The sequence below is a fragment of the Phyllopteryx taeniolatus genome, chromosome 7 (assembly GCF_024500385.1).
Source record: "Phyllopteryx taeniolatus isolate TA_2022b chromosome 7, UOR_Ptae_1.2, whole genome shotgun sequence".
Classification (NCBI taxonomy): Eukaryota; Metazoa; Chordata; class Actinopteri; order Syngnathiformes; family Syngnathidae; genus Phyllopteryx; species Phyllopteryx taeniolatus.
The window spans coordinates 23,560,662-23,587,999 of NC_084508.1; the positions used below are offsets into that span (position 1 = coordinate 23,560,662).

The following is a 27,338-nucleotide window of genomic DNA, read 5'->3' on the forward strand; positions in this document are numbered from 1 at the left end:
GAAACACATTATCAATGACAAAAAACAGTAATTTACAGCTACTCCAGTACAAAGTACTCCATAGATCACACGTTACGCAATATAGCATGCATAAAATGGGCTATTCAAAATCAAACATATGCACTCGTACTAAAAATGCTCCAGACACTTATTTGCATGATCTTTGGCATTGTACACCCACACAGCACTTCTGGTCACTAGTTACACAGAAACGTTCCTCAGTTTTGAACTGGAGGTTTCCGATTTCTCCTAATCTTTGTCTGCTTGGTGATTTAAAATGTATAGATCTTCCAAATAAACATGCTCAACCAATACTTGCAATTGGGGATCTCATCCTGGTCTCCGGGTGGGGGTTTGGGGGCCGTGCTACTGTGTCCCGGGCCTGTGCGCTCCTCTTCCTGCTCCCCGGGGCGCTCCGCCGTGGTTGTCGCCCTTCTCGCCCCTTGGGCTGCGTGGGGTCCCCGGCTAACTAGGGGCTCATGGTGGGTGTCAGCGCCTCCCGCCTCGGTCGGGCCCGCCTTCTGGCCCTGTTCTGGTCACTGGGCTACGGTTGGTTTGGGGGTGCTGGCACATCTGTGCTGGTTTCCGGTCTAGTCGCCCCCAACACCCTCTGCCTGCTCTCTGGCCCACAATGCCTTTCTCCCGTGGAATTTTAACATGTGCACATTATACTGTTAACCTCTTTAACATATAGTTGCCTTTTAATTCCCTTAGATATTTGAAATGTATGTGGCTCGAGCAGACTGCAACCCCAACAGTGGAAGCAAAGACAGTTTTCTACTGAAGGAGGGTCAGTATGTAGAGGTTCTAGACTCTGTCCATCCAGATAAATGGCTTGTGAGAACCAAACCCACCAAAGCCAACCCTGCTCGACAGGGATGGGTGTGCCCAGCCTACCTGGAAAAGAAGAGAAAGGTGGGATGTTCATTTTAACTGTGAAATAATCAGTTAAGGAAGTGTGTTGGAAATAAATGCAGCACTTTTCTTCTTTATTTAATTTTTATTTATTTTTTTAACAGGAGGCCTTCACACAATTGCGGGCACCTCAAAAGGATCTTGATGGAATTGGTTCCACAGGAGAAGAGTATAGGAGGGCTTTAAGGTCTGTTATAACAAAGCACTGTTATAATTTTCCATTATATAATTGTTTCATTATTACCTACTTTTCTGTCACTCTGATGACTCAAAATAAATTTTCCTTGCAACTTATTTTCTTTAGCCAACTGATTCAAGGGCTGATTGATGGTGAAGAGGAGTTTGTGAAGGAGATGGGGATGTTTATTTCTCATCCATTAAATTACTTGGACTCAAGTCGCCATGTGCCTATCAACATCCTCAACCAGAAAAATATTATTTTCAGAAATATAAAGGACATTGTCCTTCTTCACGAGAAGTAAATACGCAATACACAGTGTCCATATGTATATACAGAACACTCACCTGAAATATTAGACAAAAAGAGTATAATACAAACAGCAGACTATAATTTTCCACAGTTAGCTTAAGCCTTATGTTGACATTATGTGCTGCGGTTTTAGGTCTATTCTCCCTGGGTTAAGGGAGTGTACTACAGATGATGATGTTGCCATGCATCTGATCCATCACTTTGAGGACCTTGAAAAGTATGTTCACTTCATGCTGGGACAACCGCAAGCAGAGGCTTGCATTGCTGATAAAACTACCCAACAATATCTCAAAGTGCGCCCCTTCAACATGATTCTGTAACTGAGTATGATGAACAACATTGTCATTTTCAAGAACACCCCTTGCCATATTACAGGAGTTACCAGGATCTGGTAGACCTGAGGCTCCTGTTATAGATACCCCGACCTTCCTCCAAAGACCAGTTGAAAGGATTCAGACATATCAAGCTTTGCTGAAGGTCAATGCTGAATATTTTACTACCTCTTTCTTCCAAATATTGCTATTAATTGGCCGCAGTGTGTCACCTGGGTCCTGAATGAATGTTTTATCTGCAGGAATTAATTAAGAACAAGGCCAAAAGCGGCCAGAGCTGCTATCTGTTGGAGGATGCCTTCTCCCTTGTGTCGTGTTTACCTTGGAGGTCTGACAACCTGCACCAGGTCTCCCTCATTGAGAACTACCCCGCCCCTTTGACCTCCCTGGGTGAGCCTGTGCGGCAGGTCAGTGCGAGTTTCAGCACCATCCCAAAATTTTATCTCTAAAAAGTAAGTAAATGTCACGAGTTAAAAACATGCTGGTTTTCCATTTTTCTCCAAGGGAACCTTCACAGTGTGGGATGAAACTCCAGAAACAAAAAAGACGGCTCGAGGGCACCAGAGACAAGTCTTTCTATTCAAAGAATGCATTGTCCTATGCAAACTGAAAAGAGATGCCAGTAAGAACTGTGATACTTACACCTTCAAGAATAAAATGAAGGTAATGAAGTTTCTATTGTGGTGCTATCGGTGGTCACGTGTTGACATACAAATCTGTGTTGACTTTTTGACTCTGCCAACCCTAGCTGAATGATGTAGAGCTAAAGGAAACACTGGGAGGTGATGAGAAGACTTGGGAGCTGTGGCATGAGCACAGGGGCTCGGTGCGGAGATATATACTACAGGGCCGCTCACCACTGGTAAAACTTTCCTGGCTGAAGGACATGAAGGAGCTGCAGCAACGATCCATCCTGCCCACTAACAGTAGGCCTTTCATGAATACAGCAGTTCTAATGCAAATTGCTATTTGCTGTATTTTTCTACATCAATGTTGTTTTTCCCTGCTATGTTTGTGTCTGTCAATCAATTAGACCCCCCTGTGTTTCAATCACGGCTGTCGCACTGCACAACGAAGATTGGACATACCATCAAAATGAGCTGCAAGGTTACAGGGTTGCCTAAGCCAGTAATCACTTGGTTCAAAGGTCAGAATTTAAAATACAATTTTTAAAAAGTGACTCACACTGCATTGGTTTTACACAAATCGGATTTCTTCTTCTCAGATGGCCTTGTGTTGGAGGATGACCCTCGGCACATCATCACAGCAGACAGGTCAGGCACGTGCAGTCTGATCTTGGACAGCTTGACTGCAGAAGACTCTGGACAATATGTGTGTTACGCTACCAGCAGCATGGGCAGCGCTGGCACTCTGACTACTGTTGTAGTGCAGGGTGAGTCTCCTGAGAGATCACATTTAAATATCAGACTGTCATTCTGAGTGAATTTCATAATTTCAACATATAAACATTTTATTTACTATTAAAAATGCCTCCCTCTTAGCTCCACCCAGGTTTGTTAGTCGGCTGGAAAGCACTTGTCTGATCGAGAGTGAGGACATTCAGTTTACTTGCTCCACTCTCACAACCCCTTTGCCCAGAATAAGGTCAGTGTGCAATATTTCCAATACTGACCACTCACTGGTGATGACATTAATTAATAATTTAATACAGTAAAGGAGCATGAGTAAATAATTACTTTTCTGTTACAAGGCTATAACGATAATGTGGACCAACATGTTGTGGTTTCCCATTTTTGAACAATGAAAGTTTTCCACACTTATTTGGTAATTTAATCTTAAATGGATGCCTAAACAATTGTTCTAACCACCAACACCCACCAACCCGGAAAATGCGAGTGTATTTCCCACCACTGCCATTAGCCACTTTGGCTGGTTGAATTTTATATGTAAATATTTAATTTGAGGTTGGTTTTTTTCCAAACGGAATCTGCATCACAAACCAATTTCAATGTGAAACTACGACACTAAAACTTCCATGAGCACTGAAGAGAAAACCTGATGAGATGAAGGAAGAGGAGATGAAAAAAAAAAAAAAATCATGAAAAGTCTCTTTTATACGGCGACAAACTACAACCAAAATACACTTTTTTTTTATGTGTTCGTTATGATCATGTAATGTGATCATTATTATTCTTTTAATATTCAAAATGTCTGTTTGTGAAAGCAGAATTCTGACAGATCTTTTGTATTGGAGCTTAATTAATGAACTAAACTCCTCCTTTGCTTCTGCAGGTGGATGAAGGATGGCAAAGAGTTGACTGACAAGCGAAAATATTCAGTCGTGAACGACCATCGAAGTGGAATATTGTCTCTTACAGTCATCAGTGCAACAGATGCAGACATTGGACTGTATGAGTGTGAGGTACGATGCTCTTGTTTGTACAACGCCCCTAAAGACACAGAATGTGAAATATTTTGTTTTACTTCAGCTTTCAAATGAGTTTGGTTGTGTCAAGTGCAAGGCCGGACTGTGCCCCTCCTACGTGGCCCCAAATGACCCCGAGAGTGCCCAGGCGCATGACTTACCTCCTAAAGGTAGGACAGGTCAAGCTATGCAAGGTAATTATGCTATGCAGAACATAGCGGCCACTGGGGGTCTTTTGATAGGGACACATTTTAGTTTCTTCATCATGTATGAAAGAAGGAAGTCAGCACATGCCATCGTTCACAACAGTCCATGTCTGTTCCCATCTTATAATGCCACTTGACAGTCCACTGGGGCACTTCATCCATTGTGTCATGTTTATTGCATTTTGAGACATTACTTACTTTTCCTTTTATCCATTCTACATCCTTACACCTCAAGTTGTTTAACCTCGCATAGCAGTTGCTGGTTTACCAGGCTGTAGAAGAATGCCTACAAGAACCAAACGTGGATGAGATAAAAGTGCTCACCTATATTCGTGTTTTCTACTGCTAATGGTTTCATTTTCTGTGAATTATTGTCAAGGCTACATGGGAGGAGAAATTACAGTACACTGAGGGCACACTGGCATCACATAAATATCTAGTTGTAGTCCACGCTTAACAGTTGTTGAATATACTGTAAATGTTAACCAAAAACAAAAAAAACAAAAAAAAATCAAACTGTACTTGTCTAAATATCCTCCATTTCCTTAAACTAGTGGGAACTAGTAGCTACAAAATAAAAGCAATACATTTGTTTTATGGGATTTATCGAATGATGTCTCCACAAAGGATGCAGATTTAAACTTTTTCTCCACTAGATGGAGTCATCTGAACTACCGATCCATTAATTATTATCCTTCTCACTGGCCACAACAATACATACATTCAGTATATCCAATGGAAGTGCTGCATTTAAATAGATTACAAACGGGCATTTCGTATATAATTTACAACAACAGAAATGCAAGAGAGGCAAAATATGAAAAATAGTTCTCGGGTGTACACCTGCAATCGTGTTAAAATGTTAATTAATTCCTCTCTGAGAGTGTTGCTTGTGTTAACTGAACATTATTATCTTTGTTTAGGCATTATGTTCGATACACCATGTACTGGATCTCTTTTTTTACACTGTGCAGCTGCACCTAATGTTGTGGTTGGTGAGTTTTAAAACGATTAAGTGCATTAAGTACGTTATTTCAATGCAAAACTAGCGTTAGTATTTGACCCTTTCATTTTCTATAACCTTCATGTTTTCCATCTTCCCTCTGCTAGTCCAAAAGCAGGAGGTTTCTAATGCGGGCCGCTCCATGTAAGTCATCATTGTCATGATCACATATAACCGCTCAGTGTTCCCCTTTTTCCCCGATCGTCAACGCATGCCCAGCTAACTCTTCACCACCACAAATACAAGATGGCCATGTGCTGGGCAGATGTTCTCATACAGGAGTGGGCACATGCCCATATCTTCTTCATGTGGTGGGTACCGTACTATAGTTTCACTAAAGCCTGAAGCCAGCAGGTAAGAGACTCATTATATCTGTTCTCTCTTTCTCGGATAATGTACGTTTTACTCATATCTACTGTGCAATCAATACATTCAAATGGTATTTTCCATTTTTCTAGATGCAGACTCGGAAGGTTGGTCCTCTGCCTTTGTGAAGAAATGGCTGCAAATGGATTTCACTCCCTCCTCTATTGCAAAGACGTTTTTTCCACCCATTCATGAACAGTGAGTATAACATTTCAAAGATATTTTTTTTCCTTTAACCTTTGATTTTTTTTTTTTTTAAACAAAATTGTAATACTTTCTTGACTGGGAGAGGCTAAGAGAAATTTAGCTGCTTAAAATGAGGTGAGCAGTGTCCATGTTGAACACCCACCTAAGTGAGCAATCGTGGTTTCTCACCCATTAAATGGCCAGAACATACACTATGAACAATCTGCCAGATATTCACTTGTGAACTTACAACACTAACCCCTGATCGCTTTTGTGTCTCCAGAGCTGAGGGTAGTATTGCAGAAGTCCCTCACTCAGCATCCATGGCTCAGCCAGCACAGCAGCAGCCTCCGTGTTACTTGGAGGAGCAGGAGGAAGAAGAACTCTACATCTCAGAGCAAATGCAAGAAATTACAGACGGTACTCCTTTTCTTCTCTCCTAAAAAAATTAAGACTCCCTATTTTCAAGTAGTCATGTTGTCACCTTCTTTGCTGTCCTGTTCAGTTCCTCCTTTCATCCAAGTACCCCCAGAAGACGTGTGCGTTGAACCAGGACAGCCAGTAACATTTACCGCCATCATCACAGGAAGGCCTATGCCACAGATACAGTGGTACAAGGTAGGATGTGTGATTTAAGAGATTCAATAAGCAGTTCAGTTCTTTGTCATTTTTAATTACCGGTACATTGGCATTCAAAGATGAGATATGAGGTGATACAGTATGTAAAATTGTTTATTTTACTAATAGGCTTTCACCGTTTATCAAGCTATTAAGCTATTATCATTTGTATTCTTTATTTAATTCATAATTAAACTTTAATTAACCCTCAATATGTTTATTCTCTGATACACCAAACAAATCATGGGTCAACTGTTTTTATTTTGAATTAATTGTTTTGGTGAATATACAGTAGGAAAATCCCCAAAATATGCGAACAATTATGGTAGCATATAACATTAGCAACAACAAAAAAGTGTACAAATTTGACATTTCTGCACCCTTTTAATCTTAATCTTAATGCAGGGCAGGCCTGATTATATGCCATAATTTGCTAACCCCTAGGCCAGTTGCACTTTAGTCCACTGATCGATTGAGAGAGACACAATATGTTGGATGTCATCAATTGTTTTTTTGTTTACTGTGTCTACTATGTAGATTTCAAAGGAGGGCTACATCCTCTCACTTTTATAAGGCCACATATTTACATATACCTGCCCACACACCCGACAACCGTTGACCATTCCAGTTTCTAAACCTTACCATGACTCGCTTAAATCTGGGCTCCTGAAATCACTTCCTTACAATGACAGTTTCTGACAAATTTGACCTATGCACTGTTCCTGAAGGATGGAGAAGAACTTACAACCAGTGAGAATGTGGAGATAGTTCAGCATGCCGCCCGCTGCTCAGTGACCATCGTGTGTCCAGAATGTGAAGACAGCGGCATTTACACCTGCTTCTCCTACAATCACTCTGGCCATGTGTCGTGTCAGGCTCTGCTCACAGTTGAAGAAAGTGAGGCAACAGAACATCTTGCTTGTTGCTGTGGACACTAGCAAATATTATCAGTCATTTAAGAGTTCACCTGTTTCACCCTTCATTCTTTTTAGGTCCGCTGGGATCTCATGAAAGAGAGGTGGAGTTGGGGAAGAGAAGAAAGCTATTTGCCGTCTACGATGTCGGTGAAGAAATTGGAAGGTGAGCCCCTGCTTCATATCCATATTGTCATACCATCACTTTGCCCCTTGTTAAGGTTCACCTGAGTGTTTTCATCCTTAGGGGAACATTTGGTGTAGTGAAGTGTGTTATCCACAGAGGGACAGGCGAAGTCTTTGCTGCCAAATTCTTACCCCTGCGAAGCAGCACCCGCACTCGGGCCTTCCAGGAGAGGGACTTGCTCTCCCGTCTGGCTCATCCCAGGGTGGCTTGTCTGCTGGACTTCTTTTGCACCCGGCGCACACTGGTGCTCATTACAGAAATGTATCCATTCTGAAAAAAAAATGGTTTTTAAAAAATGTTTCCAATACACTTATGACTTGTGTCACAGCGGAAGAGCTTCTTTAACATAAACAATCAATAGCTGCAGTTTTCACGGCCTTGTAGACCATTTGTTACTCAGAGGATTAGTCTCAGAGAAAGAGGTAAGACGCACTGTATTTCTTCTTGTTAATTTGATGTAGCACTGTGAATTCTTGTATTTCAGGTTCAGTCATATATCCAGCAAATTCTTGAAGGAGTTGGACATATTCACAGCATGAACATTTTGCATCTGGACATCAAAGTAAGATTTTGGCACAAATTTAGTACCGACAAAATGACAATCATTCATTTTGATTTACGAATAACCCCTCAGCCAGAGAATATCCTCATGGTATATCCACCCAGAGATGAAATCAAGATATGTGACTTTGGCTTCTGCCAGGAAGTAGACGTATCCAGACATCAGTACAGTATGTTTGGTACACCAGAGTTTGTTGCACCTGAAGTTGTCCACCAAGAACCTGTCAGTGTGGGCACAGATATTTGGTGAGTCAAAATCCAAGTGCGACATTGCAATCAATCCAAAATGTTTATCCACTGACTTACCTACTATGTTTTATGTGACATAACAGAAACATATATTTCTATCTGTAACAGGGCAGTGGGTGTGATGGCATATCTATGGTATGTATATCGCCAGGCAAGATACAGTATATGATAGCATAAAACTGCCCATAATCGTAAATACTGTTTCTTTTCTTTTCTTTTCTTTTCCTTCTTTTGGCAGTCTGTTATGTCGTTGCCCATTTGTGGGAGAGACAGACCGTGCGACCCTCCTAAGAGTGGGAGAAGGCACTCTAAACTGGGATGTCCCTGACGTCATGAGTAGAAGTCCTGAGGCCCAGGCCTTTCTCCGTAGTCTTCTTCAACCAGAACCTGAGTAGGCCCTGTTCCACCCATGATTATTTCCTTCACCCTAATTGCAGTGGGAGTCGACATCATACACCTCAGTAGAAGGGACTACAACCCTTTGACTTATTTCATCCAATGAGCAAATAATGCTAATGACAATAATGAAACGGTTATTCACTTCAAGTGTGGAAAATATTCATTTTACTTTCCCTTTACCCTGTCTAGCAAGCGCCCTTCTGCTTTTGAGTGCTTGAGCCATGAATGGTTGCAGGTGAGACTTAACTAATGTATGGCAAACAGCTTTTTTTGTGTGAAACGTTTTTCCAACTTGTGAATGAAGGTTAAACAAAATTTAACTGCGACCAGGATGAACATGCAGGGGAAGACACGGATGAAATTAACACAAAGGGTTTAAAGGTTTTCATCTCAAAAAGAAAATGGCAGGTGAGTTGTTACAGTATGTGGCATTGGTCAAACTCTTTGGGGGCATGTTAGATTCTACGATTTGCCTTTAAGGGACTCTGTTTCAGCAGTCTGTTTTGCTTCTCCACCCCCAGCGTTCCTTGACTTGCGTTGGTTCCGTGCTTACATTAAGGCAAATTCCGGAGCTCCTGGATGCTCCTCTCAGAGATAGTGCAGTGACTGTACCCCGCGAACACCAGCAGAACAGCAGTACCTCCATGAGCAGTGGTTCGTCATCCGAGTATGATGAGGCTGACTCTTGGGACTTCTTCCAGCACTGCAGCCCAACTGAGGAAGAGGAGGAGGAGGAGGTTGAAACGGAGGAGGACTACAACCTTTTGAGCGAGAGAGCGCGGCTCCCAGAACCTTTTGCCAAACTTCATCAAGGTCTATATGAGGAGGAAGAAGTGACGTTTGGGGAGGAGGAAGAGGATGATGAGCTGGTTGGTCAGCGGAGCGTGCTAGAACGGAGTGTGAGTGGGCAGTCCGTTGCGTCATCAGATGTTTCGTACTTACACACACCTCAGAATGAACGAAGGTTCAACAAGGGCAGTAGTCCTTCTCTCAACATTTCCGATGGGGATGAAGGTTCAGGAAGCGACGCGGGTCGAATCCCTCGAGGCAGCGTGATCCGGAGCACTTTTTACAGCTCATCTCATCAGCTTTCACCCATGTCTGCCAGACACATGACATTACGGGACAAGTTTCAGGCCAAAAAGCAGGAAAGAGGTCGCAAGCCACTCCGGAGGAGCTTGTCAGGGCGTCTCAATGAACCTCTCATAGAATACGTAGAGGATGACACGGAGACCAACCGAAGCCAGAGACGAGGGTCCATCCAGTCCACGATGCTCAAGTCCACTTCCTTTGATGGCAGTGTAACCCGCACACAAACCAATGTGCCACCTCAAAGAAGGAGCAGGTCTCTTGATGAGTACTCTCGGCGATCCCCCAGTTCACCCAAGCCCTCAAAGCCAGGTGACGAAGAAGGTACACAAAGTCTGAAGGAGGATTTCACAGACGATGAAGTGGGAGGAAAGAAATTGCTGGCGATTCCAAGTCCTCAGAGACCCGCAAGAACAAGGCGTTGCATTGTTCCTGTGCAAGGAACTGTCACATTGGCTGGTGAATCTGCTCCCTTAAGTCTCCTCGTGAGTGATAGAATGAACCAGAGGTTGGATCAGGAGCAATCAGAGGGGGGCGCCTACGCTGGATCCCAGGGTTCCTTGGCTGAATCATCTATTTTGGAGCATGGTGGCTCTGAGTCCTCCAGTAGACTTGGTTCATTTGAGGAGCTCAGAGGGAGGTACAGATCAGGAGAGAGTGAAGGGTATGATGACCCGGTGGAGCCTCTGACTTCACCATCCCCTCGGTCATTTCAAGAACTCAAACCAAAAGGCCGTTTTCCTCAAATCCCACCACGCAACCGCACACGCTCCAGCCCCAACATATGTCACATGCAGACATCATCAACACCCAGTCCAAGTCCTAGCCTCTCCTCGCTCCAGGCTCCTGAAAGGCCTCCCAGGGCCAAAGATAAGAAAGTAGGCCACGGCCTTCAAAGACATGCATCTGCGCCAGCTCTGGAAGTTCAGCCACCCACAGGAAAATCCCCAAAGCCGGGACTCCTGAGTATCTTCCGCAGGCAGTCTTGGGCTAGCCATTCCTACTCCCAGCTGGACAGCACAGAGTTAGGACCAACACTGGGAGAGCTAATGAAGCCAGAAACACCTACCATGTCGCTGAGAAAGAAAATGAGAGCTTCAGCCTCAAGTTTGACCAAGCTGTTTTCAAGGTCATCCAGTAAGGAGGATCTAAGTAAAGGAGGTACGCTATTTGTATTGTTACACAGGTGTCTGTTTGAGGAACTACAATACAATCAGCTTTATTTTATTGTTTTTGTTACAACAGGGCCAATTGTTAAGGGCTCCATTCCTCCTGAAAAGAGTCCAAAAAAGAGGACCTCCAAGCGCTTGCCTTCTTTTAAGATACCAGCATTTAAGAAAGCAAAAGGTATAAAATTAGCCTTATTTAACGTGTGTATTGTTCATAATCATTTTGTTACCAATAATTTTGCCACACTTCATTGTATTAGATCTTCTAGTCCGCCCCAACAAGGCTGATGTGCTCCAGTTGGACGGAGGTGGAGTACTGCTGGTGTGGAAGCCCGTTCAGTCTAGTGACCCTGTTACCTACTGTGTGCAGTACTGTACAGATGGTAGGTTCACAGCCGAGACACAGCTATATATATTGGAGGTTACAAATGGTCTTCTAAGCTTTGAATTAAATTGCATCACCATGTTGTATTCTAAAGGAGTGCCGCATTCCTCCTCAGGAGGGGAGTGGACAGTCCTGTCAGAGGATGTGAGTGACAGCAGCTATGTGGCCAAGGACCTACCCAGAGGAGCTTCTTATGTTTTCAGGGTGGGCTGCATCACCAAGACAGGAGCGGGACCTTTCAGTGACGCTTCGGCCCCCGTAGTCATGGCAACTCACCCTGAAGGTGATGGCAATATCAACTTTCAGAAAGCAGGCCTTGAGAGAGCCTTGATCTCTCCAGCTATTCAATTTTTTTGGGGGGGGTTGTGTGCAGATGCTAACATTCCTCTCATCCAGACTGAGTGCCTTGGTTCAAAGGCGACTGGGTCAGAAAGTCAGGCAGCACAAAGGAATTACAACTTCCTCTCAGAGATCAACAGGTTGGGTTTCTTTCTTCCAGCTTGTATTATGTGAAGGTCCGCTCCCTGTACTCCATGCGTCGTTTTGATGTTGTCATCGTCACCTCAGGGGCCGTTTCAGTGTGATCAATTTATGTCGCGATGCTGAGACCAGCCAAGTGTTTGCCGCCAAGATAACGCCTTTCCGGGCGGCGCAGAGACAGTTGGTCCTGAGGGAATATCAGCTGCTGAGGAGGCTTCACCATGCCCACCTGGTACAGCTGCATACTGCCTACATCACCTCCTGCTACCTGGTGCTGGTGGAGGAGCTCTGTGCTGGCAAAGAGTTGCTCTACAGTCTAGCTGCAAGGTGACAGATGCTTGAAATTGCTGCAGCGCTAAAAAGCATTAATACAAAAAGGTCCTATTGAAAGAGCTCTATTTAATACCCTCATCAAAGTTGATAAGTATTGTTTTAATTGCTTTTAGTGTTGGTGGTATAGAGTAAATAGGAAGAACTCAGTTCAGTTCAAATACACTCAACAGTTTTGTTAGTCTTGTTTGAGGAACTGAGAACTTTGTTTAGGAGGTTTTTGGACACATGATTATTACAATAACGCTAACCCATGAGATAAAACACCATTTGAACAGATTTTTTTTTGTGTGTGTCTACCTTCTTATTTCCTCTTTTCAAATACATGCCCTGCCACTATTAATCACCAGATGCACTGTCCACTTGAATAAATAAAGCTGTTTCTGAAATAGTGAATGAGTGAATGAAGGCGGCACCAATACATACATGTGCATGTACTGTACGTTTCACAGAGATCTGTACTCGGAGGCCAATGTGGCCGAGCTGCTGGGTCAGATCCTGAGCGCAGTCGACTACCTTCACGGCCGGCGAGTGGTCCACTTAGACCTCAAGTCTGACAACATGCTAGTGGACGACGGCAACCACCTGAAGATTGTGGACTTCGGCTCAGCTCAGTCTTTCACGCCCGGTCAGCCTCTCCACACTGAGCACCTGCAGGGCTTGTCGGAGAGCAAAGGTGACTATGAGCCGCCGGTTTGGCAGCGTGTCGTCATGTTTTAAATCTCGAGTACACTAAACATTTGACTGTCGTGGCCTTCAACAGAGCACCGCAGCAAAGGTACACTTTCTTTACCGGAGGATGGATGGATGGATGGATGGATGGATGAGTGGGAATAACTTCAGCTGGTCCTAACATCCATAAGCACAATTTATCTTTTTTTTAATCACTATTTGTTCCTGATAGGAGTTATTTTTCTATGTCTCATGCGAGTGAACTTGTCAGTGCCAATAACACCACAATACTTTATGAACAACATCATGTTTCTGTCTGTTTTGTCAGTTTATATTGTCCTTCCTAAAGCTCCGGAAATCCTGGAGGGCCAAGGTGTTGGGCCTGAGACCGATGTTTGGGCCATTGGAGTTCTCCTGTTCATTATGTAAGCACACAAATAGATGTTCTATGAACTGTTAAGAATGCTTCTTCCTCTTCCTCCCTGATGTTTGTAATTTCTATTTTGCAGGTTGAGTGCCGACAGCCCTTTTCATGCGGAACTGAGCTGGGAACAAGACAGAAACATCAAGAAAGGGAAGATCCAGTTTGGTCGCTGTTACCCTGGTTTGTCTGAAGGAGCGTTGAATTTGATGAAGTGTAGCCTGAATAACAAATCCTGGTAAGCGTCTCATCGAAAATGTCGTCATGGTTAACACAAATATAGAAAACTGACTTACCTCGGCTTGTAGTGAGGGTATTTGTGCCCCCCAACCTGTGACCCGTAACATTCCTTGGGTCCACAAGTGCAGTATTGAGCCTTCTGGCACCACCATGACAGTCAGGTACTTTTAAAGAGAGTAGTGGTTGTTAAATGGAATGAAGGGGAAAATATTGTTCACAAATATAATAGCATAAATGTTTTTATGGGTAAACTGTGTATGTAAATGTAAGCACCAATACAAGGTACTATACAGAGGGTAAATTTCATATATGGGCATTCAAAAAAAAACAGTTTTGCAGTTAAAATGAAAGAAATGGTTATAATGGTTTTTTTTGTTTTTTTTTTAAGGGGGAGACCCACTGCGGCGGAGTGTCTCCAGAATCCTTGGCTGCGTGCTCATCGCGCCCCGCACCGATCGCGCCACTCCAAGGTGTGTTTCTCCACTGATAAGCTCAAAGCGTACCTCACGCAGAAGGAGGAGAAGCGAGACCAAGTGCGCACAAAACTTCAGGGTCCCTTCTTCCAGTAGGGAGTCAACAGAGAAGAACAATGGAAGGGTACAGTATAGCTTTAACCAAGTTTTGTGTCAATCAGCTGTCTGCCATTTAAGCCTCCTTTGAGGAAATTATGATGTGTCTTAAAAAGCCGTCTATCCCTGTATGTAAATAGCATAGTGGTAAGTGTTCAGTTTTTTTTTGTTTTTTTTTTGGGGGGGGGGGGGGGGCCTCCGGTTTAAATGCAAACATTTCAGGGATAATGTTCAGCGAGTGAGTGTGAACTTGATAACGTTAATTCTCTGTGCATGTCACATTTTAATTTAAATATCACATTGTTCAGATCTTTCTGTTTTGTGTGTAAATGAGATTTTTGTTAGGTTGGATGTTTCAGTAATCCAATTTATTGTCAACCACCTGCTTATATTAATTACCGGATGACAGGTGAAATAAATGGCATTAAATTGACCAGTAATTGTCATCATCTTATTTATTTAGCTTTACTTGTAAACAAACCAAAACCTACATCCGGATATTTTGAGTGCTGCAGTTTTGGTACACTCACCATCAACTCAATAGGTACTGCTGCACACTGTGACATCCAATATAAGATATTTTGAAATTAACAGTAGCTGTGTAATTGTATAGAGCCTCATTGCATCACACGGAAAGGTGATTATAGGTTTAAAAACGCCCTTTTAGTATGAGGCAGAATGTTTGATACGGACATAGTATTCTAGTGTTGGACTTAATATAATGTCAGATTCAGGCTCCCTCCCATTTAAGAAGATCACAACAATGGCAGGAAGAGAAACAGCAATAATCGTAGCCATCAAACATTTTGTCTTGACTAAATTACCATCTAACAAAAGAAAAACAGGGAGTGCAATGAGCTCCTCATATTGTTTCAATGTTAACCACTGGCTTAAATACATCTAATGACACCAACTTCCATCTCTCGCCATTACACACAGAGGGGAAAAGACAACATTTCTCCAGGGGAGACTTTATTATTTGCTTTGTTCACAGAAGTTGGTGAACATGCAGCACTTTGTCACACTCTGAGATGCTGATGAATTTCTCATTTTAGGATTTGGTCTCCTGAACCTTTTGGATTTCCTGCACACACACAAACATAGAGAGAGAGAGAGAGAGACATTTACATAAAGGAACAAAGGGTAACATTTGCGAGTCAGCGCTTTAAAATGATTTAATGTGGTTGGAACGATGTCTGGATTTCACTCACATCACTAAGGATCTCCTTCAGCTCCTCATAAGCGCGTTCTAAGTCGTCGTTGATAATGACAACGTCAAACACTCCTGGCTCCTTACCTGGAGAGAAAGAATTCAGTTGATGTATTGATACTTGATACTATTGATACTACTTTCATTTCATATTTTTCAATATGTTAGTCTGAACTTACTGAGCTCCATATCAATGCGAGCTGCCTCCAGACGTTTCTGTAAACTGTCCTCTGACTCGGTCTGTCGGTCTCTCAGACGTTTTTCCTAAGGAAATGGTTTAAGAAAATGTATTTACTTGGTATTATTAAAATGTATTTCCTCCTCATCTTGTCATGAGTATTTCACAGAAAGAAAAGGCAGATCTACCTGTATGTACACCTGCACAATCTAATGAGATCCAGTACGAGAGCTCTTACAAATACAGCGTAACAGTGCTCTGTTTTGATTGACACTTGAACAGGTATTATTGTGGCTCACATTCCAGAGGTTCTGGGTTCGAATCACTTTCTCACCGTGCCGCCGTGGCTTTTCTCCGGGTACTTTGGCTTTCTCCCACATTCCCAAAATATGTGCGTCAGGTTGAATGAAGACTTAATTGTCCATAGGTGTGAATGTGAGTGTGAAGGGTTGACTCTACGTGCCCTGGAATGGACTGGCGACCAGTCCTGTGTGTGCCCAGATGAGGGCAACTACTACAGAAAATGGATGGTTGGTTAGCAGTCACGTAGAACGGCAAGTTTCCATGATTTTGTCTCTTTCATGTCATCTACAGGTAACAAATACTTAATAGCGCTGTGGTACTCCATTGTATTAAAACTGTGATGCTCAAAGTGTGGCATTGTAGTTCGCGGGCTTCCTCTAGTGGCGTGTGAAAGAATCATCGCAAAAGTACAGTTTGGAAGTAAACTGGCCCCATCTTGGCCTTTAAGTAGATTTGCAAGAAATCAACACGCCTGAGGGAAAACAGTCAGACACAGTCATTTCTTATTCGCATTATTTTCATATTAGCACTGTACTGTATATAAAGTGGATCACTGACAAAAAATGTTTGTTGTTAAATATTTATTGTGGTCCATTTTTTGTTTAACTATTATGTGCAGTACATTTTAATTGAATCATTTGAGTTGACTTTGTTTTGATTAGATTTAAGTTTTGGTTTATGTTTTATGTTATGTTTTTCCCTGTGTCCCTTGTGAATGTTCATGTCTTGTTTCGCTCGTAAGGTTTTTGTTTCCACCTGTTCTCGTTAACCCTGCTCCTTGTATCTACCAATCAGCTCCCTCCAGCCACTCGAGTCTTGTCCAGGTGTGCCTCGTAGTCGCGTCAGTTTGCTTTTATTGAGTTGCCTGTCCCTCTGTGTTAGATCTCATTGTCGTTGTAAATCATGTTTCCCGTGTAATGTTACGTTTTTGGATGTGGTGAGTTCATCCCTAGTGTTTCTTTGTTAGTTTGAACCCTGCTTTTTGAACTTTTAGTATTTTTAATCATTCCTTGTGCCTTCTAGTTTTTGGGAAAATAAATATATGTTGGTAATGATGGTGGAACTTTTTTCCTTTTAGGTGATACTTGGTGTAAAAGGTTTGTCAGTGTTAGAATATGCAGGTGTGCCTGATGCTGTGGCCTGCTGTTAACACTGTACTGTATATAAAGTGGATCATTTACCAGACTCTCCATCGATGGAGGCTGGATGGAGATGTAGATGGGGTTCAGGTCCGTCTCTTTAATCCTCCTCACTCCTTGGATGTCCACATCCAGAATGCAGATCAGGTTTTTGGCCTGCACGTCTTCTATGGCAGCTTTACTATGAAACACCCACCCACACACACACGCACACACTAGTTGACTTCTCACACGAAGCCACCCGGCTAAGAGGATCGCGCCGTTGATCCGAGCCGCTCACTTTTTGTGCTCACCTCACAATAAGGAGGTGAGATTGAATGTGACACACACACTTGTGTTGCAGCATCAGAGGTTAAAGCTCCAACTGTCCCAAGATGTTTAATATATCCTCTTGATCCTCTTGAACCCAGTGGAACAGTCAGAAAGTGCACTCTTATACAGGCTAAGGCAACTAACCTCTTGTCTATTGAGTTAATGTGTTATTCATAGGATGTCTGGAAAGAGGTAACACACTATACCAATGCTGGGAAGTAACAAAGTACAAATGCCTGGTTACTGTAAATACTGGAGTATTTATACCCGTGGAGACTTTGAACTTTTACTCCATACATTTGAACATAGATTTCTCTACTTTCTACTCCTTACTTGGTCAAAATGGGCTTTTTACTTTTTTCAACCTCTGTGGACGACAGACATTGTCAATGGCGCAACAACCGCAAGGATCAATGACCGCGAGGAGCTTCGCCGCCCAACATGGAGCCGAATGCGTCCCGGAGGAAGTACGGAGAGGGATGAGAGCCGGCACTAAAATGCAGTAAAGTGAAGCGAGTGGAACTGTATGGGACAGGAGGATTGAATAAATCTTTCTGTTCGTGATAGTACTCGCCAACGGAACAACTATTGGCTGTTAGAAAACTACAGTTGCTTGTTTCCTGTCCAGCTTAGCTTGTAGCAAACCTGAGTGACGTGGTGCAGGCTAATTTCAGCTTCCCAGCGCCCTCGTACTGGTCAGTGGAGACTTCAATCTTGCTCCTCTCCATTTCTACTAAAGTGAGCTCTTGTATATTTGAATCAGAAAATAACACCACCGTACACCAGTTGACTGACATGCACATGATATGGCGTTCACGCTAATAACTACACGCTATAGGCTTTAATTGCTTGTGCTGGGACCTCCAATAGTAACACAGGTTGTATTCAGATATCAACTCACAGGTTCTTACAGGTGTTTCGACACTATAAAAGCATCCCACCACAATACTCATCAGTAGCACTGCCTTGCTCATTTCCCCACATCCTGTCCTGCTCTTTTCTGTCCTCTCTCATCTTGTCCTACTGGTTAGTTGTCGCATGTCCTCACTGGATGTGTCATCGGCTAAGCAGCACAAAAGCAAACAAAATGTCTGGGGGTTGTATCGAAAACAATGATTTCTCACCCATGCTCACCAAAATGTGAAAGATTTCAGTGTATGCATCTGACGGATTGGCCGGTTGAGTCTTTCTTTTGAGTCAATTGGCATTACGCTTGCTTTGTTGTTTTCTTTCAAAGCTTATTCCAAAAGAAGGAAGCAGTCTCAAGAGAAGTAAGAATACACATTCAAAGCAGTAAGACAGCCAAGCAGTGTCCCGATGCTTTTGTCCAGCTTCACCACGCGTCTGTTGTCACTTGTTATCCAAGTTAGTGTATTTTGTTTTTACATTTTATAACAGCTAACTTATTTTTATACCTGTATGATAGTTAAGAATGTCACTGGAAACAAACTCTTTATGAAAATTATTTTCCAGATCTGAACAAATCAGGTTCCACTGTAAGCTACTGAGGATACACACGCTTATACTGTAGTTTACAGCTGACAAAAAAAACAATTAACAATCAGGATTTTTAATCTAGAAATTAAGTAGGAATTGGTCTTCTCAAAAGTATTTTCCCATGTGTTTAATATTCTGCAATAATGACACAATAAAATAATATAATCTATAATATTCAAATGTATTCCGATGCATGAATCTGTGTAATCTTCGAGTTTCACTTTTTGAATTGAACTTCTGAAATAAACGTACTTTTCTGTGATATTCTAATTTATTGAGATGCGCTGTACTGCATGTGAAGGTAGCAATAGCAAGTTAGCAGCTTTCGGTGATGCCGGATGTTTACCTTGTTCCGTACAGGTTGCCAGAGAACTCGGCGTTCTCGATGAAGTCGCCGCGTTGGATGCCCTCCTGCATGGCCTCTCGGGTGGTGTAGTGGTAATCTGTGTGAGGAGATCATATATTATTGACTGGCACAATAAAAACACATGGAACCTGTTCCATACAATATGATGGCCATACAGGACTCACAGAATCCTACAGTATGTGGTCACTTTAACACCGCTCGTGCCCCCCTAAACAAACACATACCGCATTCTCCCATGAAACAATCATTAGCATTAGAATTGGAAGACATTTTAAGCGGGCTTGTTTAGTAAGTGAAGCGCGATACAACGCTAATAATGTGTAATGCTTTGTAACGGATTAACGTGCACAACAGGATACATTAGTGAGTTAGTTTGGCTATAATAATAGCGATGTTACTAATGGAACCTTACTGTGCAGTAACTTGAACTTGGATATATGCAAAAATGTTGTCTATTCACTGATGCTTGGAAGGATGCTTGAATTGAAAGCTTAAATGAGCCACTGAGAACGACAGTGAACTTAGTGAAGTTTTGAAGCTAAGAGCAGAAATTGAGAATAGACACATTTTTCCCATTTTAACATATAGTCCCTTATTGCATCCCAGAAAGTGAGATTCAGAGATTGACAAAAGACTCACAAAGTAAGATGCGCTTTAGTTTGGTGCCAATGCAGCTGTATGTTAATATGAGCAAATGTTATTCATCATCTTTCATGAAATATTGATCGATTTGACGGATGTTTGGACTTAGACCACTATTGCACTAACTATTTTTGCACTAAACAATTTGTTTCTTTTCTTTCAGGCAACCTTGAGGACACTGACCAGGGTCCAACCTATGAAACTGAAGATGATGTGCAAACGAAAGCAATAGGATCCAGTATGAATATCCAATAAGATTGAAGTCCAAAATCTTTATATTTTCCAAATGTCAAAATCTGTTCTGTAAAAACAAGTATCCAGAAGAAGTAAGATCTAAATATATAAGATATAATTCCCCCAGGTTTTATTGTAGTCATAAAACTTTAAATCACTCTCTGGCAAAATGACAGAAAATGAGTTCTCAGTGACTCAGATTGAATGTGGAAGGGGAGGGGGGGGGGGAAGGTTCCTGTGATGCTAATGATTGGTTGCAGGTTATTTACACTCTGATGAGGGGTGCAGTTTTAGTGGACAATCCTCCACAAAACAGGACAGGACAACAGGATTCACTACGGAGGCATCACAGGGGGCTATTTTCAAAAGCTTTTTACTCCAAAGTGTACTTATGTCTGAATGTGATTCCCCAAATGTTCTTCTCTTTTTTTTCATATCCAAAGGGCACTTCCTATTTATCCAAAGGGAGCTTTCCAGGGTGATGAAAGTAACCCCCATCCCTCTGCCTTAAGATATACGCATGTGGAATCACACCGGCGGTCACCTTCATGTGTGGTTTCTGATTCATTTGGACACGAAAATGACGTGTCTAAGTCTTCGGAGGAAAAGGCATCTGCTACGGGCAGTAAAGTAGCCCCCAGAAGCAAAGGGAGCGTGTTGAGGCCTACGGAGAAAGCAGAACAAGCACACACACACACACACACAGACACACAGCTTCATCCCGGTTTAAGGAAGGGAGATGGTGGGGGAGGTTACGGACAAAACCATTTTTGAAGTTCACTTGGGAGTAAGAAGTAATGCGGGAGCCCCGGGGCAGGCTGGGAGATGTCATACGTGGATGTGTAATAGTCTAGAGTTTCTTCAAATATTTCAGAATCACATGCAAATCTGTGTCTTGGGCTGCTATAGCGAAGGTGCTAAAACATCCAACAGGTTTAGGCCCCAACTTTGCAGTACCTTTGCCATTTTCCTCTCCAGGGCGAGGGTTCCTTGTTGTGTCTGTGTGGAAAACATAACATTAATAACAGTTAATAATAAAAATTGAAAAAAACAATTTCAAAAACAAAAAAATCATCCATCCATCCATTCTGTACCACTTTATCCTTACAAGGGTTGCGGGCGCGCTGGAGCCTATCCCAGCTATCTTCGGGCGAGAGGTGGGGTACACCCCTGAACAGCCAATCGCAGGGCACATATAAACAAACAACCATTTGCGCACACATTTACACCTAAGGGCAATTTGGAGTCTTCAATTAACCTACTACGCATGTTTTTGGGATGTGGGAGGAAACCGGAGTGCCCGGAGAAAACCCACGCAGGCACGAGGAGAACTTGCAAACTCCACACAGGCGGGGCCGAGATTTGAACACCATTTGACAGTAGTTCATTTAGTTTGACACGTTTATGAAAATGTAGTTAAAATACCTTGCACTTTGCATGTAGTGTTAATCAAGCATTCATGATGGTGATAACTAGAACCTGCATCAGATTAATTCTAATTCCATAATTTCCTATGGGATTGATTCAAAATCCCAGCAAATTGATTGTCTCGGTATTGCTGGCACTTGAACTTGGAGAGTAATAATTGTAAGAGCGTGTGTGTGTGCGCACATCCGTGTGTGTGACTTCCTGTCCATCGTCACGGCTCTGTCAGTCTCTTGTTTGTCATTCAAGCAGCCGAGTTGGCGCGGGTGGCATATGGCAATTTTCTCATTCGTCTATAGGACAACAGTGATCAAGAAAAATGCATTCTGTCCTGTTCACGTGACTGACTTTCATGCAGCCAGCATGGGGATGTTTCCTGCATCAATGGGAATGATGCTTTGTTTACATTTGCGCTGTGATTTGCTGGCGACCAATCCAGGGTGTACACTTTCCTTTAGCCCAAAAGCAGCTGGGATGGCCAGCACACATGATGTGACTGGGGAATAGAATCTGAACAACTTCCAATCTATGTCGCTGTGTCTAGATATTTCCAATAAACCGCATTTCAGTTGTAAAATGTGACATCCATCCAGCTGCCAGCCAATCGCAGGCCACCTAACATAGACAAACAACCATTCACTATCACATTCACAGCGGTGGACAATTTAGAGATGTCAATGAACCTGACATGCATGTTTTTGGAATGTGGGAGGAAGCCAGAGTACCCAGAGACAAGTGACGCAAGCGCGGTCGGAACATGGAAACTCCACACAGGAAGGCAGCTGAGATTTGGACCCTTCTATAAATCTCAATCCCGTGAGGCAGACATGTTTACCACGCGGGTGATGCCCATGAAATGTTACAGTAAATTAATTATTTTTTTGTGTGATTCTGATGGAATGGAAACTGAAATAAAAAGCCCATCAGGCAGTAAGAGAAATTCTTCATTTTTCCCCAAGATTCACAGTAGCTGTCTTAAGGGGTTGGTGCACCTGACTGCATTAGTTCATGATGGGGACAGGACTTACGTGACACACTGAATCCAAACACTCCTTCGTGGTCCTTCATGAGCCTCTTCATCAGTGTGCTCTTGCCCGCTCCGGACGGGCCACTCAGCACCACAGGCCTCGGTCCCGACATTGTCTGACATGGACACACAAGAGATTTTTTTTCACGAACCATTGAACTAGAAGTAGCGCAAACTGTACACTTTAATACTAATATCATTGTCAATATCAGTATCATTTCAAAATGAACTTACAAAATAAATGGCTTATAGCTTGACATTTTGAATAGCCACTCAGCAGAGGAAAAATGTACACAAGTGAGAAAGACTCTCCGTAAATTCTGCTAACAACCCAGGCTATACAAAGATCGTACAACAGTCAACATACTTCGTTGACACCCATTACTAATTTTCTATTAGCCAGGGCTTTGAAATCTGAGGACAGTCCTGTTACCTAAATTATGTTTTTGTATTTTGTATTTACTAATTCTATGCTACTTTCAGCCCGTTCACTCAAATTCAGAGTTTCAGTACAATAAAACAATGACATAAAAAGTAAAGTTGCCTGAGATGGGCCAGTACACATTTGGAGAAGTTCAGCATGTGTAAAAAGATAGGAATGTAAGTTTATCACATAATTAACACATAAACTGAAATGATAATAGATAAACATGAGTGGAAGAGCATTGAATTATTCTGCATGTCACTAACGTTTTCACTATAAACCTGTAGGTTAACTTGTGAATAGTGACCCGCAAACAGGCAGGGCTCCACTGTACTGCGATCTCCACAGAAATGCCACTAAACCGGGAGTTCTGTTAAGTCATCTGTGCTAATCTCTTGATCCCTGCTGTTCCTTTTATCCACCTCATCTCCACACACGCAAGCACACGCACACACAAACACAGGTTTTAAAGTAGATCATTTCTTTTTCATGATGAGAGTTTTAATTTATCCTAACAATTTACCGTCCCTGTCTCCTTTGAAACAAAATATGCAAACATGCTCCTCCGCCTAATTGATGTGGCCCACAGGTTAACGTTAAGAACGTTCATTAATGAAGTCATGGCGGGTCAGTCAGCACGATTAATTGGGTCTGGGCAAAGGTGCAAGGACAGGTGACCTTTTTATAGCTGCGGTGCTAAGAGAGTTCATTTACAATGCCCAATTATACAAGGAAGTCATGTTGCAGGCAGAACATTTTCATGCTCTTTCTATATTCAACTCAAATATTCCCAAAAGACTCAATTTGACAATTTGTTTTCTCAGGTTAACTTTCTGAATAGTTGATTACCACACCAGATCTTGTTTTTCCATTTACAGCAAGACAATATATTTAGTCTTTAGTGCAATTACGATGTATTTAATTGTTATATTAATTGAAGCACCCCAAAGCTGGCTGTAAATTTGCTTAGAAATACAGGTACATATAATTCCATTTCAAATTTCACAATGGAATATGTTGTCGTCCACTGTATTGTATTTAATTCATTGATGAAGGCATTTTCTGCTCAGTCTAGTCATGTAACCTTTGTCAGATTAGATTAAATATAAAATGTTTTGATGAAACATAAAACATACAATAAATAAATGTAGACTATTATTAAGTAACATAAAACGGGGTTTGAAGTGTTTTACTATACAGTAATACAATTCTATTTGTTCATGCCTCCCTTTGTCACTTGGAACGGGTCATGCAATCAGCAAATGAAAGGTTTTTTTTGTCCCTATTATTTCCAAATCAACTACAAATGTACGAACGACAGAGATAATCATTGTAATGTTTTATTTATTATCTAAAAACAAATGCAGTACAAATACTATATCATAGTAATATGATTAGTTTTACAATTTCCTAATCTCCCTTACGATTTTTATTTGAATGCATTTGCTTACCTTGCTGCACCGTTGAGGAGACGTGGAGTGGACCACTCAGTCAGGCGTGTTGTTCGCTGTGGGATTCGCTGATCAGCTCACTGTCAACCTCAATTACCGCCGTCTCCCCTACGCAACATTCACAGACCAATCACAGGGCTGCATCCTGGGCCGGCTTGTTCATATCCAGCCCATCCACACCTGTGAGGGTCCACGGGTAGCCCGCATCCAGCTGACATACGTTTACATGTCCGGAAGTGGCTCTATCTGGAGAAATAAAGCGATTAAACCTTCTCATCTCATATCATGAACAGATATTTGTTGAGGTGTGAATTGTCTGTGTGGTGTTGTCACCGACACTATGTAATCTCTCCAAGTCAAGGCACAGAGTGAGTTCACCTTTGGCTCCAATTGAGCCGTGCGTGGGCTCCACCCGGCTAATCCTGCAGCGACCCACTTCTTAAGGTAGACACATCACAGCTTGACCCCTCATAATGCACTCTGAAGCGCCTTTTGGTCACAACTTTTATTATAGTAACATTGATGAAGACAAAAAGTGAGGAAGCTGTATGAGAAGAAGAGAAGGAGCTAGACAAACAATAAGACAAACTCTATACAGTAAATACAGCCAGGTTGTTCTCAACAGCATCATATACAAACAGCAATCCAAACACAAAAATTATATACATGTGCTTTGCGAGAAAACCGAAAAGAGGGGTTATAAAATTGATAAATATTGTCCCAAAGTTTGTTTTTCCAGGTCTTTCCACCAAACAAGTTACAGGAATTTGAAATAGTTCATGTTAAAATGTCGCTTTGGACCTGTTCAGGAGGTTTTTTTGAGTGAATGCACTGACTAAAAAGTAGGTCCAATGTAGGGTGAAATTGGGAAGCGGGTGGGAGTCAGGCCAGCTGCTCACAAGTCCACCCCTTATGACGGGCCTGCGCCCGTCACAGATAGACCCTCCTCAGGTCGCCGGGCGAGGTGATGGTGTTGCACTGAGGACACAGCTTCTTTGCTCCCTAATGCAGAAAAATCACACTGTAATCAACAAATGCTAAATGTTCCTTATGGTATATATATATTTGCAGAGGAGAAACATACTAGCGTTCTGAGCCAACATTCCTCACAGTGAACGTGCCAGCACTGGATGGAAGTAAGCGGGGTGGAGTAAGTGTCCTGAGGAGGAAAAACAGCAGGTCAAAACTTTGCATTTGTAATAGCAAATCTTGCCACTAGATGTCCATAAATAGCCTATTTTATGCAATTCAACGTCTTCTTGCTGTTTAGGCTATTTGCTCTTTTCATGGAAGTTTAAAGTGCTTTTTGCCATTGCACATGATGATCAAAACACATCACACATTGACAAAAAAAAAATATGTTTCTAATAAACAGTTTAGTTAAAAGCCTCGCACGTCAACTAATTTCCTTTCAGAGATTCAATTTTAGTGTCATAAATAGATACAAACACCCCATTATTTGCCCCACCATTGGGAAAATTCCAGGGGGAAAACACACACACACACACACAAATTAAATAATACAAACTTTAAAATATTTTTGAGAGAATTTTAAAATTAGTAACAGCTAACAAAATACAAATAATTGCATTTTTAAATATTCAAAATATTATATAGTCTTTAAATAAATAACGAACAGATTAGTTAAAAGCCCCACACATTGTCACATTTTCAGAGAAATAATTCCAGTTCCCATTAAAATAGATTAAACAATTCATTATTTTGACCACAAGAGGGAAGTTCTGGAAAAGTATGAATGAAATAAAAATGGAAATGAATAAAGCAAATGAAAATCATTTTAATTGAATGTTCAAATTGGTAACAGTCTAGAGAACAGTCAGTCAGAAAAATACAATTTATCTTCAGTATCTATCGGTTGGTGTATTTTTAAGAATCTATCAAAAATAATAAAACATCATCCCATGAAAACCATGTTCATCTTCAAATTTTGTGATTTAAAAAAATGCATTCAAAATTATGTGTTTGTATGGTTTCTGGTATACGGTAAACAAACACAATGCAATGTGCATGCTTTTAGTTGGACAGCGACCAAAGATTAACGATGTGAAAGGTAAAAAAAAAAAAGAATAATAAAAGTTCCTTGGATTTCAGAGAATACACTAAAATTACAAACACTGCCCTAATCAACAAGCACCCCAAAAACAGACATGCACTCACCATGCAGATGAGGCATTTAAATCTGTCTCCTTTACACAACTGTTTCTCCAAATCTCTTATCCGAGCTTTAAGAGCATCCAGAGATGTCCGCACAGAATCTTCTGAGAACCTTTTCACACACACGCATACACAGAGACACACACACACACAAGAGACAGCAAGTTAGACACTGCATCATCATTTATAAATCGAAGACATATTAAATTATCGTCTGGCCAACATGGACAGTGAGCATGAAATTTAGCAGCAATCACACTGGCTGCATGCGCTGTGTCATTTATCATAGGCTGAGGGAAGGTGATGAGGGGGGTGGGTGGTCGCTAGCCAATTGCAGTCACCATAAGCTCTTTGACATTCTATCAAAATCTAAAAAAATACAACATTTTCAGCAGAGCAGCATGTCTGCTTCTTCTTGAGGTAAAAAAGTTACATACCAATCTCCCTTTTTCTGGGAGTAAATCATTATGTGCTTGAGGCACATGGTCCAGTTTCATATGTGAGGAATATGATGCTTAACTTTTTTTGTAGGATTTCCAGCTACATTTTTCAAAATCTTGGTGTGTTGTACTCGGATTGAAGTGGCCATTCCAACCAGGTGCAGCATTTTGACAGATTGTTATTTTTTGGGAAATTTGGTCACGTTGCTATTGTCAGAGCTTACAGAGCTTTAAAATCCAATTAATGAACTTACATGTCTACGCCGGTGTTTTTGCAGGTTTTTGGGAGGACAGGTGTGCTTGCATCCACTTTATCACCACTGCTGGTGGACGGACTCTCTACATAG

At 41.9% G+C, this 27,338-nt stretch overlaps 3 protein-coding genes across 9 annotated transcripts in view; 1 reads left to right on the top strand and 2 right to left on the bottom strand.

Moving 5' to 3' along the window:
* The window catches only part of obscna (obscurin, cytoskeletal calmodulin and titin-interacting RhoGEF a), a 53,733-nt gene extending 39,133 nt beyond the window's left edge, over positions 1 to 14,600 (top strand). Inside the window, exons 45-81 of the mRNA XM_061779184.1 lie at positions 715 to 915; positions 1,020 to 1,102; positions 1,220 to 1,393; positions 1,539 to 1,698; positions 1,781 to 1,882; positions 1,980 to 2,144; positions 2,242 to 2,400; positions 2,486 to 2,663; positions 2,771 to 2,884; positions 2,963 to 3,130; positions 3,240 to 3,342; positions 3,991 to 4,120; positions 4,188 to 4,293; positions 5,791 to 5,896; positions 6,168 to 6,304; positions 6,390 to 6,502; positions 7,231 to 7,399; positions 7,495 to 7,582; positions 7,664 to 7,864; positions 7,965 to 8,025; positions 8,088 to 8,165; positions 8,238 to 8,410; positions 8,522 to 8,548; positions 8,652 to 8,804; positions 9,002 to 9,047; positions 9,143 to 9,220; positions 9,334 to 11,062; positions 11,147 to 11,248; positions 11,331 to 11,453; positions 11,571 to 11,738; positions 11,829 to 11,934; positions 12,023 to 12,262; positions 12,718 to 12,941; positions 13,029 to 13,043; positions 13,266 to 13,362; positions 13,447 to 13,596; positions 13,987 to 14,600. Of these exons, the coding sequence (XP_061635168.1) occupies positions 715 to 915; positions 1,020 to 1,102; positions 1,220 to 1,393; positions 1,539 to 1,698; positions 1,781 to 1,882; positions 1,980 to 2,144; positions 2,242 to 2,400; positions 2,486 to 2,663; positions 2,771 to 2,884; positions 2,963 to 3,130; positions 3,240 to 3,342; positions 3,991 to 4,120; positions 4,188 to 4,293; positions 5,791 to 5,896; positions 6,168 to 6,304; positions 6,390 to 6,502; positions 7,231 to 7,399; positions 7,495 to 7,582; positions 7,664 to 7,864; positions 7,965 to 8,025; positions 8,088 to 8,165; positions 8,238 to 8,410; positions 8,522 to 8,548; positions 8,652 to 8,804; positions 9,002 to 9,047; positions 9,143 to 9,220; positions 9,334 to 11,062; positions 11,147 to 11,248; positions 11,331 to 11,453; positions 11,571 to 11,738; positions 11,829 to 11,934; positions 12,023 to 12,262; positions 12,718 to 12,941; positions 13,029 to 13,043; positions 13,266 to 13,362; positions 13,447 to 13,596; positions 13,987 to 14,167 (6,408 nt within the window). The 3' untranslated portion in view covers positions 14,168 to 14,600. The remainder of the gene's footprint in view (positions 1 to 714; positions 916 to 1,019; positions 1,103 to 1,219; positions 1,394 to 1,538; positions 1,699 to 1,780; positions 1,883 to 1,979; positions 2,145 to 2,241; positions 2,401 to 2,485; positions 2,664 to 2,770; positions 2,885 to 2,962; positions 3,131 to 3,239; positions 3,343 to 3,990; positions 4,121 to 4,187; positions 4,294 to 5,790; positions 5,897 to 6,167; positions 6,305 to 6,389; positions 6,503 to 7,230; positions 7,400 to 7,494; positions 7,583 to 7,663; positions 7,865 to 7,964; positions 8,026 to 8,087; positions 8,166 to 8,237; positions 8,411 to 8,521; positions 8,549 to 8,651; positions 8,805 to 9,001; positions 9,048 to 9,142; positions 9,221 to 9,333; positions 11,063 to 11,146; positions 11,249 to 11,330; positions 11,454 to 11,570; positions 11,739 to 11,828; positions 11,935 to 12,022; positions 12,263 to 12,717; positions 12,942 to 13,028; positions 13,044 to 13,265; positions 13,363 to 13,446; positions 13,597 to 13,986) is intronic.
* guk1b (guanylate kinase 1b) lies at positions 14,356 to 24,482 on the bottom strand. 2 transcript variants are annotated; one of them, XM_061779182.1, is made up of 9 exons: positions 24,377 to 24,482; positions 22,503 to 22,617; positions 21,007 to 21,048; positions 20,594 to 20,713; positions 19,153 to 19,249; positions 17,040 to 17,178; positions 15,557 to 15,641; positions 15,379 to 15,464; positions 14,356 to 15,251 (listed from the first exon to the last, which is right to left on the bottom strand). In XM_061779182.1, exons 2-9 carry the CDS (start codon positions 22,612 to 22,614, stop codon positions 15,219 to 15,221), a joined length of 714 nt encoding a protein of 237 aa, XP_061635166.1. In that variant the 5' UTR covers positions 22,615 to 22,617; positions 24,377 to 24,482; the 3' UTR covers positions 14,356 to 15,218. The 2 variants fall into 2 exon arrangements, with proteins under 2 accessions (XP_061635166.1, XP_061635167.1); XM_061779183.1 differs by lacking the exon at positions 20,594 to 20,713.
* Positions 24,483 to 24,791: 309 nt separating this feature from the next.
* Positions 24,792 to 27,338, bottom strand: part of rnf220b (ring finger protein 220b) — a 39,876-nt gene continuing 37,329 nt past the window's right edge. For all 6 annotated transcript variants that reach the window (XM_061779181.1, XM_061779180.1, XM_061779178.1 and 3 more), the window contains 4 exons: positions 27,246 to 27,330; positions 26,555 to 26,663; positions 25,461 to 25,535; positions 24,792 to 25,378 (listed from right to left, as the gene is read on the bottom strand). In XM_061779181.1, coding sequence (XP_061635165.1) covers positions 25,307 to 25,378; positions 25,461 to 25,535; positions 26,555 to 26,663; positions 27,246 to 27,330 — 341 coding nt within the window. In that variant the 3' untranslated portion in view covers positions 24,792 to 25,306. The remainder of the gene's footprint in view (positions 25,379 to 25,460; positions 25,536 to 26,554; positions 26,664 to 27,245; positions 27,331 to 27,338) is intronic.